The 18,937-nt window shown below is 35.7% G+C and overlaps 8 protein-coding genes across 14 annotated transcripts; 3 read left to right on the top strand and 5 right to left on the bottom strand.

Moving 5' to 3' along the window:
- Nucleotides 1–256: 256 nt before the first annotated feature.
- Nucleotides 257–1,613, top strand: LOC118438195. Of its 3 annotated transcripts, none has more exons than XM_035858060.1 (2): nt 257–499; nt 610–1,613. In XM_035858060.1, exon 2 carries the CDS (start codon nt 744–746, stop codon nt 1,491–1,493), a length of 750 nt encoding a protein of 249 aa, XP_035713953.1. In that variant the 5' UTR covers nt 257–499; nt 610–743; the 3' UTR covers nt 1,494–1,613. The 3 variants fall into 3 exon arrangements, with proteins under 3 accessions (XP_035713953.1, XP_035713951.1, XP_035713956.1); XM_035858058.1 differs by having other exon boundaries at nt 580–1,613; XM_035858063.1 differs by having other exon boundaries at nt 257–538.
- An 863-nt stretch (nt 1,614–2,476) lies between these two features.
- LOC118438199 lies at nt 2,477–3,151 on the bottom strand. The gene is made up of 3 exons (XM_035858073.1): nt 3,049–3,151; nt 2,766–2,951; nt 2,477–2,696 (listed from the first exon to the last, which is right to left on the bottom strand). The coding sequence occupies exons 1-3, from the start codon at nt 3,106–3,108 to the stop codon at nt 2,568–2,570; spliced, it is 375 nt and encodes a 124-aa protein (XP_035713966.1). The 5' UTR covers nt 3,109–3,151; the 3' UTR covers nt 2,477–2,567.
- A 305-nt stretch (nt 3,152–3,456) lies between these two features.
- On the bottom strand, nt 3,457–5,344 carry LOC110858107. Its single transcript, XM_022106813.2, has 5 exons — nt 5,019–5,344; nt 4,823–4,958; nt 4,568–4,747; nt 4,024–4,487; nt 3,457–3,953 (listed from the first exon to the last, which is right to left on the bottom strand). The coding sequence occupies exons 1-5, from the start codon at nt 5,228–5,230 to the stop codon at nt 3,788–3,790; spliced, it is 1,158 nt and encodes a 385-aa protein (XP_021962505.1). The 5' UTR covers nt 5,231–5,344; the 3' UTR covers nt 3,457–3,787.
- Nucleotides 5,345–5,585: 241 nt separating this feature from the next.
- LOC110863294 lies at nt 5,586–8,146 on the top strand. Of its 3 annotated transcripts, none has more exons than XM_035858052.1 (4): nt 5,586–5,701; nt 5,779–6,130; nt 6,201–6,329; nt 7,330–8,146. In XM_035858052.1, the coding sequence occupies exons 2-4, from the start codon at nt 5,993–5,995 to the stop codon at nt 7,939–7,941; spliced, it is 879 nt and encodes a 292-aa protein (XP_035713945.1). In that variant the 5' UTR covers nt 5,586–5,701; nt 5,779–5,992; the 3' UTR covers nt 7,942–8,146. The 3 variants fall into 3 exon arrangements, with proteins under 3 accessions (XP_035713945.1, XP_035713947.1, XP_021968261.1); XM_035858054.1 differs by lacking the exon at nt 5,586–5,701 and having other exon boundaries at nt 5,720–5,865; nt 5,941–6,130; XM_022112569.2 differs by lacking the exon at nt 5,586–5,701 and having other exon boundaries at nt 5,720–6,130.
- A 5-nt stretch (nt 8,147–8,151) lies between these two features.
- Nucleotides 8,152–10,130, bottom strand: LOC110841761. Its single transcript, XM_035858045.1, has 2 exons — nt 9,650–10,130; nt 8,152–9,514 (listed from the first exon to the last, which is right to left on the bottom strand). Exons 1-2 carry the CDS (start codon nt 9,650–9,652, stop codon nt 8,366–8,368), a joined length of 1,152 nt encoding a protein of 383 aa, XP_035713938.1. The 5' UTR covers nt 9,653–10,130; the 3' UTR covers nt 8,152–8,365.
- A 125-nt stretch (nt 10,131–10,255) lies between these two features.
- Nucleotides 10,256–11,822, bottom strand: LOC118432925. Its single transcript, XM_022087454.2, has 3 exons — nt 11,650–11,822; nt 11,005–11,543; nt 10,256–10,924 (listed from the first exon to the last, which is right to left on the bottom strand). Exons 2-3 carry the CDS (start codon nt 11,507–11,509, stop codon nt 10,470–10,472), a joined length of 960 nt encoding a protein of 319 aa, XP_021943146.1. The 5' UTR covers nt 11,510–11,543; nt 11,650–11,822; the 3' UTR covers nt 10,256–10,469.
- A 1,040-nt stretch (nt 11,823–12,862) lies between these two features.
- On the bottom strand, nt 12,863–14,566 carry LOC110841760 (SET domain-containing protein 5). Of its 2 annotated transcripts, none has more exons than XM_035859629.1 (3): nt 14,225–14,566; nt 13,593–14,145; nt 12,863–13,504 (listed from the first exon to the last, which is right to left on the bottom strand). In XM_035859629.1, the coding sequence occupies exons 2-3, from the start codon at nt 14,101–14,103 to the stop codon at nt 13,050–13,052; spliced, it is 966 nt and encodes a 321-aa protein (XP_035715522.1). In that variant the 5' UTR covers nt 14,104–14,145; nt 14,225–14,566; the 3' UTR covers nt 12,863–13,049. The 2 variants fall into 2 exon arrangements, with proteins under 2 accessions (XP_035715522.1, XP_021943145.1); XM_022087453.2 differs by having other exon boundaries at nt 13,593–14,124; nt 14,225–14,565.
- Nucleotides 14,567–15,058: 492 nt separating this feature from the next.
- Nucleotides 15,059–18,513, top strand: LOC110856792 (zinc finger protein 708). Of its 2 annotated transcripts, XM_035845314.1 has the most exons (8): nt 15,059–15,384; nt 15,492–15,884; nt 15,960–16,230; nt 16,320–16,865; nt 17,040–17,109; nt 17,182–17,342; nt 17,415–17,493; nt 17,723–18,513. In XM_035845314.1, the coding sequence occupies exons 2-8, from the start codon at nt 15,506–15,508 to the stop codon at nt 18,152–18,154; spliced, it is 1,938 nt and encodes a 645-aa protein (XP_035701207.1). In that variant the 5' UTR covers nt 15,059–15,384; nt 15,492–15,505; the 3' UTR covers nt 18,155–18,513. The 2 variants fall into 2 exon arrangements, with proteins under 2 accessions (XP_035701207.1, XP_021961039.1); XM_022105347.2 differs by having other exon boundaries at nt 15,061–15,384; nt 17,040–17,342.
- The last annotated feature ends 424 nt before the right edge of the window (nt 18,514–18,937 follow it).

The following is an 18,937-nucleotide window of genomic DNA, read 5'->3' as shown; positions in this document are numbered from 1 at the left end:
CATCGTTTTAAGTATCTCATTCTTTCCAGCGTAAATAAGTCGAAATTTTTTTTTGTCACTAAATTCCCAGTTTTTTTTCAAAAATTCCAAATTAATCTAGCACAATATTGTGCAGAATTACTGTCATGAGTGCGTAAACAAACATTATGCACAAGATCATAAAAGATTAACAGGATGAAGATGAAAGTCATTGATACAGCAACATTCATTTTGATTTAGTACACCAACCACCAACTTAAATCTTCATAATCAACTTGAAACTTCAACATTACGCATATTATTCCACATGTTAAGGTTGTTCAGGCTTGGTGCATCGTTCTTTATGAAATGATGTGTTATGATAATGAGTTAATTTACATACGTGAATGCAATGCAAGATTATTTAGTTGACTGGACTGCATCGTCTTCTTTGTCAATGTTTGCAGTGTGAGAGGTCTGGTCTTCTTGTCAGCTTAATAAGACTCATTAAACACCAATGTTGTAATGGAAATGAGGATGGGTAAAGCTCAATATCAGCTACAATACGATTACCAATATTGTATAATCTCTTACTTTTACTTGTTTCGATAATTGTCTCAGTTCGTGCATAGCTTACAAATTTTGTTGCAGCTCATTCATACCACTTTTGACCAAGGGATATCAGACTTGGCGATGAAATGGGGCAGTATTATTAATAAATTTAAACGGACGATTCTGATTTAAATCTAGGCTAATATTTGTTTCAGGCAAGCAAAATTTTCAAAATGGAAACCTTAAGGTTAGCTATAATTATAGCAAGTTTGGTGTTCAGTGATTACACAACTTCGTCGGGATCATTTCCAGAAAATAAGTATCAATTTATTGAACGCGTGTGGCCAACTAGTGCACCTTCTCAGCTAACAATTGTGGAATCTGTAAAAATCGGAGACCTAAATCAATTCCAAATTTCATCTCGTGCTAAAACGGAAACATTTATAAAATCAAAACGGAGCAATCCAGAACCCGAGACTCCGTCAACGTCACCTTTTTGTCCTTGGGGGATCTGCAAATTTCCAGGATTCTTGTTTGGTGCATTCTTCAAAGTCCCTGAAGACATGTTGCCCCCAGTTCCGTCTCCAGATCTCTCCGAAGACAACAATCCTGGCAATGTCATCTTCATCAAAACATCGCCGGATGAGCCGATGGTCAAGAAACCAGTCGCAAAACCGGAGAAGACCGTGATATATCTTCTCCCTCAACGGGATCAGCACGACTACAGAGAGAAAAATCAAGACTTGGCCGAGGATGAGAGCAGAAATGCATTTCATGACAAGTTTGAAGTCGTCTACTTGACCGGGATGACGATGACCAATATCAAGAAGTTGAAGAAGGAAGAAAGCGAATCAAAACCGATTCGGAGAGCTGGGAAACGAGTTGTGAGAAAAGTAATGAGACGATTACCAAGACGCCGAGAAAATGGGTATTCTCAAATCGTAAAATCTGTAACTGTGTCATATTCTGTCAGGATAAATTAATGTGTATAAATAGTGGGTACGAGTTGCAAGTGTGTACATATACTTTTAAAGCGCTAAAATTTGTAATAAACACAAAATTATGCGTCCAAGTGCATAAGAAGAAATGATATCACTTCTCAATCTTGGCCTATGACATTTATTACGAGATCATTTTCATGTATGTATGTATTTGTGTCATTCAATTACAATATGTTAATCCAGGCATGGGAGTGCCGATTTAATTGCTGATAGAAGAATCAAATCAAGGTACATAAATTCTTGAATTTAGTATACAGATACGGACAAATGTATCTGTACATACCTAGTACATAGTTGAGACTGAATTGAGTTTTCTAGCTCAAGTATTTTTTAACATATTTAATTGGTTGTAAAATTCCAAGTAAAAGCGTACAAACTTTTTCTTTAGGAAATTCCATTTTTAAGCTAGCTATCAAATGTATGTACATATGTAAACAGTAATGTCTCAAATCCAATCAGATTAATTTAATTTAATTTTCCTCTCATATTAGTTTCCTTAATTTGAATTATCACATTAATAAGTATTAGTATTTTATAAGATTTTATACATGTCACTCATTCATTACAAAGATTGGAAGCCGCTGTCTATCATTGTGCCAAGTATTTGTCAAATTTGTCAACACATACACATCTTTTATTTCATTCAGGATCACTGAGCGGTGAGGTAGCTAATGCTAATTGTAATTTAAACGATCCAATGGTTTTCTCGAAAATAACGTAGTCAATTGCAAACTGAGCCTTTACAAGTTACATTATATACATATTGTCACTAAGTATTTTTGCAATGCTTGTTGCAAACCAATTGGAAATCAAAGTTATCAAATTTGCTTTGCAGACTCCGTAAATCTGCATCCATAGTACTTGATTTCACGGTGAACATGCTATCTAGCAATTACTTCTATAGCATTACGAGGTTGGATAATCACCGTTAAATCACGGACTATGCATATAGCTTAACACTGCTTTCATAATGATCCATTAAATCTATGTACAAGACGATAAAATTATACTAGAGTTACATCTTAGAGGGGATTATCTGAGAAATTTTGTTAAGATTTATATGTGGTCAATTTTGATACGATGATAATTGATGCGTATTTTCATCATTTCAGCGATTGCCTGACGTCGATATTCTTCTTTAACGCTGTCCAACTTTCTCATATTCATCTGATTTGCATTATCCTGCTGTAATTATAAAATAATAAGATAATTGTGTACGCAATAACACGTACAATAATATATTTCCATGCTTACATTGGACAAAACTTCATCCATTGCTGTGATTTGATTATTTAACACCGTACTGAGTCTCTTCTTATTTTCATCAGCAACTTTTACACTCCTTTTGTACATTGCTATAGCTTTATATATAGCTGTTGATATTATATATATTAAGAATATCCAGAGAATAGATATGAGTAGAGATGCAGATGTGAACACCTAAATTAAAATTATCGTAAATATGTAGGCATTTTTTCACTAGTCACAAATATTGGAAAACTTTTTTTCGATATTGTTAAGTCAGGAAATTATTTACCTTGAATGCTAAACTACCGAGAGTCGTGTAAATTAGGATATTGTTCCTCGACAAAGCCATGCTTAAGCTATGTTCTGGAATGAGTACTTCCCTGATGTGTTTTTCTGTAGAAAATTAGATTTATTACTAATTTAAAGCGACTATTTTCTAGACTTGTTTTGTTTTAATTTTCAAAAATCAGCAATAACTTGTCTTATGTGAGTACCCAAATTGTGTTTGTATAAATTTGTAGATCATTTGACGCTGTATGTTTCATTAGAACACAAATAGATGATTACTTGATTAAATGGTAAATGATGATAGTACTTATTGACATGAAATAATTGAGCAGACAAATTTGATTCATTATCTTCATGTTGAAAAGGATTTAACTTAATGTTCAGAATAAATCTATTCATGAGCTTTTTTTAAAATGTTTTATTCCTTCAAAATTAAATAGTTTGACTAACATGTATTTATATCATCTGGTAACAATATTTTCATTTTATCGTATGCATATGAACAGCTTAATACACAAGTACGACATATACGCTGGAACGCACTTCATACTAAATAGTGTAAAAACATTTCGTTAAACAGAAAGCTATCCATTTAAATTATTTCAGTACAATAAGTATCTATCAATGCAACATTTTTCCCCATAGATTTAAATATATATGAATATTTCAAGAATTCAAAACCAAAATTAGCCACATCATGATGCCAAAGTTTTATGCATAAAACTTTCTACTGTCAATTGCTAGTTATTACGATCAGCCTTCCATGTGTCCCATTTAATGTCCACCTTTCCCTTGGACTTCATCATTTCAGCGATCCATTTAGCCTTACCGATTTCAACGTCTCCTTCAACCCTGGCCACTTCCACCGTTTTCTCGTTATCGTCCTTCTTTTGCGCTGTAGTTTGTCTGTAATACAAATTGTAATGCTAATTCGACCAAATTTTGACAATTTAATTAGTTGTAAAATCAATCTTGCCGGAGTTTCTCTAGCTCAATTTCTTTGCCAACAGCGTTCTTGTCCAGGTTAACTTTTGTGCTCAATTCTGTCGTTTTGATGGCTATATCCGCATTTATCTTTGCCGTCTCAGTTTTGTAGATGGATTCCAGTTTCCCAATTTCCAAATCTTTACGAATTTGATCCGCGTTCATTTGTATATCGACTTTTTTAAACTCTTTCTGCTTCTCAATTTCAGCATTTGCCATTTCTTTTTTTGTTTGAGCCTCAATTTCTGCCTTATGTTTTTTCATTGCATTTTCATCCTTGGCCCGATCGGTTGTTCCACCTTCAGACAAAGCTTTCATCTTCAAATCAACCTCTCTGTCGATGCCGTGACAGTGTTCCATTGATGCAATTCGCACTTTCTCCACCCCAGCACGAATTTCAGTCACGTCCTTCACAGTGTCCAGAGTGTATTTTTGCATATTTTGATTTTGGGTGATCTACATAATTAATAATTTTAAATTCAGTATTTTAAGTACGAAAATTTCAAAATTAAATTTGAACTAAAGTATGTGTGTACCAATGATGCTGTAGCGTTGTGTGACGTTGTATTCACATTTTGAGTAACTGCGAGCACGTTTTCATTAATGGATTGCACAGCTCTAGTCTCCACAGTTGTGCTAAATGTTTGCAGGACATACGTAATTCCATAACAAATTCCAACAACGATTACTACCAGGCGAAATTCAGGGGAAAATGCCTAAATTGAAAATATGTAAACATTATTTCTAAAATAACAACTGTTTTGCAATTAATTGCAATGGATGCAAATTACCAGGACAAGAACCAAGGGAACCACGGCGTACCACACGTGCACCGGAGTATTTTTAATAATGTCAATGATTTCGTCTTTGAGCGATGGTCGGACAATGAAGGGCATTGGCTGCAAAGCATTTTCAAGGGCAGGATCTCTATTCATGAAGAACAATTATTAAAATAGTAAATGTGTTTAACTGATAAAAAATATATACCTTGCAGAAGCAATGAGATCCTTGTAAGACTGGATAAGCTCAGTTTGATTTGGTTGGGCAAATTCCAAACTTGGATAATTCATCCCATTTTCGTAACAAATTGTAGAAATTATTGTTCCTCGCTTGGATGGAACAAGTTGTGAAGTAGTGTCCACAACTTCCATCCCCATTTCATTATTAATAGGAAGCGATTCGTCGGTATTATTCGACATGGTTTTGAATACTTGATTAACAAGTCAATCGAACAAAGACAAATTATTGAATTAAAATATATAAAAAAAAACTAAATACGGGTGACTGTGTTCAATATGCAAGCACTAATGGCAAACTGTAAAGTAGGAACTCGTTGTATAAGAAATTAAGAATGGGAACGACAAACCCTCATGAATTCACTCATGAAAAAGTTCATGGGTTTTAGTGGGATATGGTATGAAATGAAAGTTTAAAGTGGTGACTAACCTTGCCCAGGATTCTCGCAAAATCTGCTTTGCTTTAGTTTGAGAATCAGTTGGAGTATGGTGGCTATTGAGTTTTAAGAATCAAATATAAGTAGATGTTCCTCATGAGAATAAAGTCTCATGAATCGTACTGTCCAATTTAACTCTTGATACATAAAATCTCATGAGTCGTGTTGCGCAACTTAACTCTTGATACATATTTGTATTATGTTCATTGCATAATAAGTAAGTGCAGACTTTAGGACTTGAAATCCAGTGGTATTCATACAGTTTCACGAAAACCCATTTTGCTGTTACTTTAGATTTAAGATACTGTGCGCATCACACTTTACACAGTGATCTACTTGACTCAAAATTAAAGTGTCTGTCCAATCAACTATTCCAAACTGGTAAGCAAAGTGCAGCAATCCGTACACAATTAATTCTTCATGTTAATCTTAGATACTTGCGTTAATTAATTTCAGATATACATAAAAATCTCTAAATAAAACAAAGTGGAAATTTATTTTTAAAACAATGGAACATACAAATTGTTTCGACGAAAGCCATGTGCAAACGCAGGCAACAGGGCCTCGAGGTGTAAATTTTCCACAAAATAATTTACTCTATTCTCAATCTCACCTTCATCTACCTACCCCAGAGGAATTGTCCGAGGTACAAAAAACGAATTAATTCTGATATTTAACGTTGTTTTCTAATTGTTCCAACCTTTAATCTCATCTAGCATGACACTAAACTTGCCTTGAAAACAGCCAAGGAAATTGCACGCATTCATGAGTCAACGCAGGATGAATATAACCAGGCTGCCCAACGTGTTTTTAAAGGGAGGAATTTAGCAAATAGAAAATGGATGGTAAGCCATAAAAGATTACAGTATGCAGACTTCATTTAGCCCGAGTCAGGCATAGTTGTGGTTATTGGCAGACGTCGGATATGAATGAATGATAAAACCTCAAAATATGAATGAAAAATGACCGTAAAAATCCTCATAATATGACCATAAAAATGACTTTATTTTACAAATTTTTGGCTTAATTCTTTGATATATTTTCTTGTAATGCTCAATTTTTATAAATTAAACAAGTTCTGGGGCAATTTAATTCATTCCCAATGAATTAAATCACCTTAGGCGAAAGTGAGCGTAAATTTCTGAAAGTTTCTCACAATGAATAATTGTGAGAAAACTGAACTTTTTGTCATTTTCTGTTGATTTGGTTGCCAAATCTTAGAATTTGGCCAAAAATGATAAAATGAACGAAAAAAGCCCGAAATATGATCGGGAATATGAATATGTCCCAAAACCCGAAAATATGACCAATATGAGAAAATATGCTTTGACCTACGTGACCTACTAGTGACCGTAAACATTCTCAGAAAGTTTGGCGACTGTAGGTCGATAAATGGAAAAAGTCATTTTTCATTCATATCCGACATATGGTTATTGGTCAATCCGACTATATCGCATATACGTACCAAATGTGACCCTACCCTGTATCTACATATGAGATTTCAACCGATATAGCAACGGCAACTACTATACTAACTTTTCTAAAAATTTCACATTCGTCATAGTTTGTTGTATATTTTGTGCAACTTGAAATATCTTAAATTAAGATATTGCTGAGTCACCCCACAGAGTCCCACCAGATGAAAATTTTCCAATTTTATTTCACAATTTTTCATTCAAATTTCAAAATTGCTGCAAGTTAATCGGTTCAGCCGTTTTGGTTTTATTATGCGGAAAGACTGACGGACATGACGATTCCATAACTCCTGACTCGGGCTAAAATTAACATAAGAATGCATAAATTATCAGTCATTATTAATCAGTTATTTGATTCTTGTAAACTTAGGAAATCGATTATTCAGCGAAAAAGGAGCGATCCGTAAATTTTATCGACACCGAAATAGCCATTCTTGAAGCTGAAGAAGATGCAGATTTCGCCATCGAGGCTGCTGAGCATGATTTAACTCTTTACAATTCTGAGGCTGACGAGAAAATGCAACTGCAGCGTTGTAAAGCAGATCTGGAAAAAGTTGACCTTGAACAGGATACCACCCAACAAATTGCACTTATCAAGGAACAAATCACCCAACAAAACTCCAAAATATGCAAGAAAATTGAGGATGCTAAAATAAAAGCGAGTGAAGAAGTGCAACTGTTTCGCACACTTGCAGAAAACGAGTCACATCAGAATGATTTAGATACAGAAGAACAGATTAGACAAATTAAAGAAGAAACTGCTCGGGCACTTGCTGCCTTGACACCGATGAAAGTTGAACCTAAACCTAAACAACAGGCGAAAGTACGCAATAGTGGGAAAGGCATCATGGGTTTGAGTTTTCCCAAATTTCCGAACCCTTTAAAATTTTTGTTACCAAAATCCCGATCACTCCCAAATATCGGACAAGAAATTCGTACAGAAAGTCGGGGCACTTCCAGGGTCAATGCCAGATATAATTGAGACGGACAATATCCGGATGAATACCAGACGAATAACTGAACACTATAATTTTTAAATAAACTGTTAACTTATGATATTTAAATATCATGAGCACCAATACCGCAATTCTGTAATTATATTACGTAAGTTGTCACGTTCCAAATAAGAGTATATTTTTGATCCCTCGAAATTAGGATTAGAAATAAATGACGCCACAAAAAGACAATACAAATAGATAAGGTTTTATTTCAATAAAGACAATTAAAGTGCATATGCATGTACATATGTACATGCTAGCAGTTTCATAACTTTCATCATTTATTGCTCAATTTATACAGTGAAATAAATATGCATTTAATTTAATTTAGGTATTCGTTTTTTTACAATAAATTCAAAATACAGAGAAATACGTAGATCTAATATGCATACACTGAAAGAATAAATATTAGAAATTTGGTTGAACAATTGCTCTTCTCGATGAAGACCCCGGTGACGGAAGAGCACGCATTCCACCACCATTCCCCCCGTTACCTTTTGAAAAAAGGCCCCCAGTCAGCACAGTGAGCGTAGTTCCGAGAACATCTTGCAAAAAGTTACTGTTTGATTCTGCTTGTTTGGTAGCCTCTCTTGCTTCATCCCTTCGACAATCAAATCCTCCAAATTCAATCCTCTCATTGGACTGAATGGAAGCCATGCCCAGGTCCCTGTTCACCGAGAGTGACGCCAACCCCAGTCCTCTGCACGTGTCCATTTCTAAACTATGCATCTCGGCCTGATTCTCTATGGCCATCTTTGAAATGTCCAAGCTTCTATTAGTCCAATTGTCATTTAATTCAAGCATCCTTCCATTTAGTTCGTGTTGTGCTTCAAATCGCTCTTTTTCCCAATTAAGTGACCTGTCCTGCATAGCCATCTCTGTCTCCAGGGTACGTTTGGTCATCTTTTCTGCAGATTTCAATTGAGTAAGGGTGACATCTTTATAAGTGTTCATACTCGTTAAATGTCTAGCAGATTCGGCCCTCTGACTAAATTCAATCGCATCTTGTCTTCGGTCAGCCAAATAGCGATGAGTTCGTCCCTGTTCTAATCCTAATTCTCGCTTGATGGATAAATCCCTCTCGTTCCATTGGTCTTGATGTTGGAGAACTGCTCCATTGAAATCAAGCATTGCGTTAAATTTTTGTTTGTCATAGTCTAATTCTCTGTATCTAAATGTTAGATCCATATTTGCAACATTTGTAAAAGCTTGAGTTTTAATCTGGGTTCGATTAGTGATTCCGGCTTGTTGTAATCGTTCCCTTTCCAGGATAGCATTTTGACCTTGCGACTCAAGCACGATTTCTCTTCCCTTCAAGTCGTGCTTGGAAATGATTCTTTCACGTTTTGTTTTATCTTGAAGTATGGCAACAGTTTCTTGGGTATTGTTTTTGTGAATGGCTTCTTGTAAATTTATTCTTGCAAGTGTGATATCCCTTTCAGTACATTGGGATGAAACCGTAATTTTGCACTGGTTGTCAAGTATTTTAGTTTTTATTGATATCCATCCAAATATCAGGGTGATAATGATGATGATGGCTCCAATGATGTATTCTTCCTGGAATAATAATTGAAACGCAATTAAGGACGTATGTACTAACGTTGTACTGAAGATTAAATTAAAACGTAGTTAATGCTAAAAAACGATGGCTGATATATGGATACTAATTGCTAAAGTTTAAAAAGAACATACCATTTAATCGCCCGATTGATTCTGTTTACTTCAAATTATCGAAAATGTGCACATATTGTACATATGCATGTAATGTGGAAGTTTGGGATATATGTAACTACTTAAGTAAAACAGAAGAGCACTAAACTACAATCAAGAGCAAAGTAGAAGATGATAAAAATACGAATCTGGTCTGACTCTTCTTAGGAAAGACTGCATTGCAAAAGCAGCCTCATGATCTTCAGAAATATTCATGAGCTTCATGAGGAGCTCATGAAAACCCATGAGTGAGTCAGACAGTGTTTGAGTGGTATAACGTAATATTAAGTTTCTATGGGTATAACCCTACATATACATCGTTGGGTTTGTAAACGATGTGTACATACAAAGTTGCAATGTGTCACTTGATTATAAATTACAAAATTGAGCCCTGCAGTGACACAAGGGTTCCGATGACCTTTTTCAAGTCTATGTATGTATGTTCCTAACCATGAACCCGGAGAAACTAAGTCCTTTAAGAGATTCGAAAATTGAGTATATGCATGTTATTTAACATTGCTTAAAGTATGTACATACTTATTATTATTTTGCTGTTGTATGGTAATTAAAGAAATATTTTGTAATCTGTAAAGTCTTAATAACAAATATTTTATTCCTTGCTTTCTGAATAAATTTGATTTTGCATGAAATATTTGTTAATGCGGATACGACGTAAGATTAGTAAAAATAAATATTTTGAATACAAGTAAAACTTCATTAAATGAAGGCCATTCACGAAAAAAAATCAATAGTTAAATTATGATACAAACTTATGGAATCACTGATCTCCAATTTCAACCTCTCAAACCAAGTCCACGAGTCTCTTAATCTTCTCTGATTCCGGATGATACATGAGTTCCATGAGCGTTTTACAGCGCTTCAAAAATTGTTTAGCGGTCCGGTTATCACGCTTCATTTTTGCTGCATAATATCCATTTAGTAAACAATCCGCAATTCGCATGCTCAAAACTGGAACAATTTCAGAAATTTCCACCAGCCTCTTGACTGCGGATATCACCGAGCTGAGAACGGAGGGAGGAGCCTTACTGTCAGATTCTGCCCAGTCGTTCACCCTCTCGAAAAGTTGATTCCGTTCTTTTGCCAGAGTTTGGATTTCCTCATCTCTGCAGATGCAATCCAGTGGGCAAACTATTCCGTAATCCTGCTCCAATGCGCGTCGAATGCCATCCGTGGGAACGGGGTCGTTGGCGAAACGTGGGTCATCCAACCAGGAGTAAGAGATGCAAATTTCCTCTCCTGTTAACCAAATATTCAGTTATGTTGTGATAAATATTATTGACTTTTGGAGTTGATACATAGATAAGTTTAAGGATCACCTTTTTCAATATCCTTTAGTGAAAACAATATTTTGACCCGGGATTCAGTTCCCGTGAGATGAAAGGCATTAGCTGCGCAGTTATGATTAACCCTCGCCATCCGAGCGCAAATAATGGATGCAGTGAATTCCTCGATATGGAAACTATTTACGTTAATCTTGTCCTCTAGAGATCCTTCAGCAGGTTCCAAGTCGTTGATAAGTCTAGTTCCGAGGGGTCGCCAGCCGTCCACCATGATTCTTGAATGGGCTGGAATCTGGCGTAGAGCAATGACGCCAAGCCCCTTTCCTGGCACGGGGACGACCTTCCAGTCCAAATCTTCTTCGCCGCAGTTGAGGTCACACCATTTTCGGTGTCGTTGTCCGTCTCCTTTCACGGACCAGTCGGATGTTTGACATTCGACACTGCAATAAGCTCGGCGGCGACATTTGCCACAAACTTTGACGTTTTCAGGGAGCATGAGGACGAGGCAGTAGGCACAGTGGCGAGACGGCTGTGTCGACATATTCTTGGGAGGGGAGGGGTGGGGGGGGGGCTCTCTAATTTTGCAAGAAAAAAATGTTTATAATATTAATTACATTACTTTTTTAACAGGTAGTAGTGAACTAATTAAATATTATAGTTAAGTAAGAATTAGCAAGTTACATTGATTTAAGGCTTGGAAATATATATTGCCTGCTGTCTTCTGGCGTCTTGTCACTTGTTAACTTCACAAAAAGATTAGTAATCCATCCCCCGGGTATCTCTTCTGTTTCTTTGATTATTCTGCTAGCTGCGATGGGTGTTAGCTGGATACTGCGATAATAATGTGAGAATCGCAAGGTTTTATTTAAATAAAAATGCCTTCTAAAAGTCAAAAACGTCACACATACGTTAGACCAAGTTATTTCATGCGACAGGGAAGTTTATTTCTTGAATATTATAATTTTAGGAAATCGACAGTGATATCAGGGATCCCCACAGGTTAAAAAAACATTTTGGAACCGAAACAAATTCTAGTATGGACAAAAAGAATTTGTTTGTGTATTATTTAATTTGCAATAGTTAAAAAATATGACAAATTTTTGTTGGATTTATTACTAAAAACCCAGGAAATCCCTATAAACCCTATGGGCCGTTAATTTTTGATTAAAACCAGGGGTTTTTCCGAACCCTGAGAATCATGTAAACATTGCGCATAAGAATTTATCAGAATATTATGAAGTGTAGAAATTTGTTTATCTTGTGCTTTAAAGGTTCAAATTGCACTGCATTTAGGATTAGTTACACTACTTATGTATGTATACGTTTATACAGATTTGGCTGTTTCTAATAAGACTCATAACTTCGATAAGTATATTAGTGAGGAATTTGCAATTTTACATGTGGGAAACTTTTATGTATGCATCATTTGAATATGCATATTTTCCATATTCCATGGTCGTGCTTGTTGTAACTTATTCATGGATATGTACAATATCTTAACGCAACAATACCACTAACTTCATACATAAACATTAGTTCATGCCCATGGTCATGTAATCGGAGAATGAAAAAATATTTAAGTTGTGAGAACGATGAAAAATTGGATATTTACATACATACATCAGTCAAACAGAACTTAAACGAAATTATTTATTAAACTAGATAATTGTTAGGTCTGCGTGCAAGCTTGATCAGAAATTACAGAATTGAGCCCTGCAGTGACACAAGAGTGCCGATGACCTTTTTCAAATCCATGTTCCCAACAATGCACCCGGAGAAAGTAATCCTATCCTTTAAGAGAATCGACAATTGAGTGTTTGCATGTAATGCAAATTAATGTAACATTACAGAGTATGTATTATTATGTTGCAGTTATACTAAAGAAACTGTAAAGTCTTAATAATAAATATTTTATTCCTTGCTTTCTGAATAAATTTGATTGTGCATGTAAAAATTGTGAACGAGGGTAGCATTTAAGGTTAGTAAAAAATATTTTGCATAGTGTAAATGAAGTAAATTTACGAGAAAAAAACAATAGTTAAACTATGACACAAATTTATGGAATCTCCAATCTCCACCCCTCAATCTAAGTCCACGAGTCTCGTATTCTTCTCTGATTCCGGATGATACATGAGTTCCGTGAGTGTTTTACAGCGCTTCAAGAATTGTCGAGCGGTCCGGTTGTCACCCTTCATTTTTGCTGCATAATATCCATTTAGTAAACAATCCACAATTCTCATGCTCAAAATAGGAACAGTTTCAGAAATTTCCAGCAGCCGCTTGACTGCAGATATCACCGAGCTGAGAACGGAAGGAGATCCCTCAATGTCAGAAGCTGCCCAGTCGTTCACCCTCTCGAACAGTTGATTCCGTTCTTTTGCCAGAGTTTGGATTTCCTTATCTCTGCAGATGCAGTCCAGTGGGCAAACTATTCCATAATCCTTCTCCAATGCACGTCGAATTCCATCCGTGGGAACGGGGTCCTTGGAAAAACGTTCGTCATCCAACCAGGAGTAAGCAATACAAATTTCCTCTCCTGTTAACCAGATAATCAGTCATATGTATATGATAATAAATATTATTGACTTTTGAAGTTGATAATTACATAAGCTTAAAAAGTTCACCTTTTTCAATATCCTTTAGTGAAAACAATATTTTGACCCTGGACTCAGCTCCCATGAGATGAAAGGCATTAGCTGCGCAGTTATGATTAACCCTGGCCAGACGAGCGCAAATAACGTGGCTAGGGTTCTCGGCACGGAAACCATTCACGTTAACCTTGTCCAGAAAAGTTCCGCCGGCAGGTTCCATGTCGTTGATAAGTTTGGCTCCGAGAGGATTATTGGGTCGCCAGCCGTCCACCATGATTCTTGAATGGGCTGGAATCTGGCGTAGAGCAATGACGCCAAGCCCCTTTCCTGGCACGGGGACGACCTTCCAGTCCAAATCTTCTTCGCCGCAGTTGAGGTCACACCATTTTCGGTGTCGTTGTCCGTCTCCTTTCACGGACCAGTCGGATGTTTGACATTCGACACTGCAATAAGCTCGGCGGCGACATTTACCACAAACTTTGACGTTTTCAGGGAGCATGAGGACGAGGCAGTAGGCACAGTGGCGAGACGGTGGTGTGGACATTATTCTTCTTTCTGGAGTTCACTATTTTGCAAGAAAAAATGTCTGTCATATTAATTACTTACATCTTTTCTATATAGTGAACCAATCCTAAGTATTATATAAGTCAGAATTTTGAATTTACATTTATTAAATCTCGGAAATAGATTGATTGCTTGATGTTTTCTTGAAGCTTGTCACTTGTTAACTTCAGAAAAAAATTAACTCCGGGTCTCTCTTTTGTTTCTTTGATTATTCTGCCAGCTGCGATGGGTGTTAGCTGGATACTGCGACAATAATGTGAGAATCGTAAGGTTTTATTTGGTTTGGGTCTTAATTGAGTTTTCGTTAAAACTCTGTACTCTAAAAGTTAAAAACGTCACTCATACTTGTCACTCACTCATGAGTGACAATGCGGCATGCAAGTTTATTTCGTGAATATTATAAGTTTCGAAAATCGATAATGACATCATTCCTTTCCATCACAGGTTTCAGTGATGTAAAAAGTAATAATTTGGAACCGGAACAAGTTATATGGACAAGAAGAATTTGCACATGATTTAATTTGTAATAGTCTATGACAAATTTTTGATGAATGTTACTAAAAAAACCAATAAAACCCATGGGTCGTTAATTTTTGGTTTTGCCGAACCCTAAGAATCATGTAAACATTGCACAAAATAATGCCTTATCAGCATATCATGAAATGTAGAATTTTGTTTTAGGTTTTATGTACATATTCAAGTATAACATCTTGCTTTATTGCGGGTTTAAATTGCACTGCACACTACGTACGTATGTTATAAGATATCTGTGCGCTTACATATGCAGATTTTACTGTTTCTAATGAAATTTAGAACTTGGATAACTCTATTTGTGAGGATATATTTTACATTTTACATGGTCGTGCTTAACTGTCGTGGATATGGGTATGTATCGGATATATCGTATCCTAAAACAACAAGACTACCAACTTCACACATAAACATTAGTTCAAGCTCGGTCATGTAATAATTACATTGTAATTGGAGAGATATGAAAAGATTCTGAGAAAGATGAAAAGTAAAGCGGATGCATGGATGGAAGATGAGATGAGAAATAGCGAGAAGAGAAAGTTAAAAAATCTCAAATTTCCCAACTCAGCTGCTCGCTCATCCTCAGATTCACGCAAATATTATTTGTGAATATTTACCAAAATATTTCGCCTGTTTATCATTGCACATCAATTTAATTCGACATTACAAGTGTCGTTTGTGTAATTAATCCTAAATACGATTCTCTACTTGATGGTGGAGGAATAAATTGGTAAGCGAATAATTAACTTATTAATATTTATTTAGCTTATAAGGCAAATAGTTAAACTCAAAAATAGTCAAAATTCTGAACATATATTGGCAATTGTTATATTACAGAGTGAAGAGTTAAAATGGCTCAATTGAACTGCCTCTTGTGCTTGAAAGGCGTGGACAAGGTTGGAGATGAAAATTCCGCAGATAATTATTTAGACCAGACACAAATTATTCAATTATTCGAGCTCGTGGTCCCGAAAGATCGGAATTCTCCTTCTCATCAAGATCTCATAGCTAATTGTGCCCAAGAAAATGATGGTTTCACTTTATGTCATGATTGTTCTTTTGCGACGACACAGGTTGAACAAATTAAGGGGAAAATATCCCAATTGGAAGAAGAGATAAATCTAAAAATTGAACAAATACGAAGGACTATCATACATTCTTCTCACCTGAAGGAATTTAGTAAAGAACTTGATCAAATTCGAATGTGTTTTCTTAATTGCTTATCGTCAGGTTGGTAAATTTTTTATCCATGCAATTTAACTTTTGTTACAAATTGTAATTAATTTTTCGACTTTATGTGTATAGATGGTGGTGTCATCCAAGATGATTTCCAAGTAAAAGTAGAAACTGAAGGAGATTATGAAGGAATGGAAGATTATGAAGATAAATTCCTTCCAGATGATAAAGTCGACCTTTCCCCACCAGCAGCTGATGATTACAATGGAGACGATAATGACGATCCACTTCTTACTGGTTTTTCCCATTCTTCTTCTGAGGATGAATCATCTTTCCTAATAACCCCAGATAATCTTGTGGCGAAGAAGAAGAAATTAAAATATATGAAGAAAAAGTCAAGGTAATTGCAGACGTTTACAATTAAGTAATGTGATATTCTCAAGCCCAGGTGCAATCACAATTTATTTAACATTCCGTTTTCACAATTAGGAGCAAAATGAAGACCACGGAACAAAAGGCTTTGTTAAAAGTCTCCAAAAGAAGCAAAACTATTAAAAAACCTAATATATCAATATCAGACCGAAAGACGCGTTCATCTTCATGTAGAAATAATGAAGACAAGCCCGAAATTAAATATAGCACCGAAGCTAACGAGTCAGACACTGAATACGAAAAGAAGAAGAAGAAATCACTGAAAAAACCAGCAAAGAGAAGAAAGTTCGTATTTCCTTGTCCTATTTGTCCCCGTAAATTTCCAGTACATGTCAGACTTGTCAAGCATATGCTGGGCAAACATGAAACAAATGAGAAGAACTACTTTTGCAGCAAGTGCGGAAAAGGCTTCACCGCCGAGCCGAATCTTCAAAGACATGTTTCCCTTCACGAACTTGACGACAGCAAGCCCATTATTTGTCCTGTTTGCGATGCCAGATTTGCGACTCAACAACATCTCGATAGGCATGCACTCACACACGAGAGAAAATATCAGTGCGATTTTTGTCCACAAGTGTTTCATATAAAAACCAATTTTGACAGGTAATTACATACATACTTATCTACGCAAACTAGGTAGATTTTGTCGTCAAGTTGCTTAAAAAGCTAGGCAGCTAATTTGTTAAGATGGTTTCTGTCTACGCGGACTTACAACAACTTTGTAAATGGAAGAAAACACATCTTTTGATACTTACAAACTCGTATTTATATTTTCAGCCACGTTCGCACCCATACGGGAGAAAGGCCTTACAAGTGCGAACAATGTCCAGAAGCCTTTATCGACTGGGCAAGCAAAGCGAAACATATTGTTAAAATGCACAATCCTCCTGAAACTAGTGAATGTCCTATTTGTTTAAAGGAATTTTTGAAAAGATCCATTGAATCTCACATTGAATTGGTTCACGAAGGCAAGAAGAATCACAGTTGTGACGAATGTGGAGAAAAATTCAAATATTTAGAAACGTTAAGATATCATCGCGTCAAGGCACATAACGCGGATGGCCTAATTTGTGATACCTGGTATTGTAAATGTTTTGCTTTTTATTTAATTTAACTAAAATAATATTTTAAAACCTTTGAATATAATTCTAGCGGTGCAACATATGGGACACGTAAGGCATTTGAACGCCATAAATTGGACCATGCTATGGCATTTCAGTTCGAATGTGATGTAAGAAACATAAAAGAAATTGTCATAATTGACGCCAAATTTGGTAACTGTGAGAACCTTGTAAAATTAGTCATTTATCGGAGATGTTTGAGACAAATTCAGTTTACAAAAATCCAATCATTTCAAGGGACTCGTTTAATTTTGTCAGTCTAAAACTATGTAATCAAGGTTTACACAGTTTACAATAACCCTGAATGTCAACTTATGCCACTTATTACCCTTTATGCAGAAATGTGGTTTAAAATTCAAAGCTCAACACCTATTACGTTATCACATGAGCGTCCACGGGCAAGGATACATTTGCGAACATTGCAGTATGACCTTCAAACTTCCACACCATTTAGCTCAACATATTAAACGAATCCACAGTCCAGATTACGTGGCTAAAAAACCATATGAATGTAGCTATTGTAAGAAACGATATCAGACCAAACGTGACATGGATTGCCATGTTCGTCAAGTGCACACAGGAGAACGTCCATTCGTTTGTCACCTGTGCGGCAAGGGATATGCCGTGAAGACGACCTTAACTTTACATATTAAAGGGGTTCATGGAATTGATGAAAGGAAGAGATCTGGTCAGAAAAAGTCGAAACGTGATGAATTTTCCACTGCGAAAGGTCGGGAGCAAAAGGCTGAGACGGAGTTGTTGACAAGTTAAGATTGCACTTTGATCAGCTCATCGGCTATAGTTTAGCCGTGTTAACCTGAGAATCATGATACAAATTGTAAATATGTGCAACTTCTGTCAGCGGAATAAAGTCTGATTTATTTTAATTAAATTAGATAACTACTTGGTTACACATGTATGATGATTTTTAATGAAACATGTGACAAGTTGATAATATGCATATATTATTTTATTTACCTATATTTGTTTAAATTTTTGTAAAATAACTTTGTCCATGATCTATGTATATGTAATATTAAAGCTTATAATTTATAAGTGCTGTTCCATTAAATCACGTACACATCTACTACTTAATTAAATAATAAACGCCGAAAACACAAAGTGCTTTACTTCTGAGCATTTAACAATTTTTTACATGCTAAAACTTGCAATCAGATCAGCCAAAAGTTGGTTTTTTGTACCCATTTTTACAATAGCAATCTTTCAGGTATACATATGTAGATAGATTAGAGTTATTCGTGCGAAAGAATGGCAATGTTAGACAAATCCATTAAAATCAAAAGTTACTGCAGCAAGAATTATTAATGCATGGAACCATGCTGGACACACTAATGCATTTGTAATATCAGGTCTGGCTCGTAATACTCCGACATTTGCAATCTCACCGTAGATAACTTTCCAAAACTGAAATAAGTACGTATGTATGTACATATGTATATACTTTGATTGTATAAATTCGTGTGCGTAGATTCACCGAACCATCTAGATAAGACACAATATTCTAGAGGAAGAAATATTTTTGCGTCATGACTC

The sequence above is a fragment of the Folsomia candida genome, unplaced genomic scaffold (assembly GCF_002217175.1).
Source record: "Folsomia candida strain VU population unplaced genomic scaffold, ASM221717v1 Fcan01_Sc001, whole genome shotgun sequence".
Classification (NCBI taxonomy): domain Eukaryota; kingdom Metazoa; phylum Arthropoda; class Collembola; order Entomobryomorpha; family Isotomidae; genus Folsomia; species Folsomia candida.
This window is presented reverse-complemented; position numbering and strand designations above follow the sequence as displayed.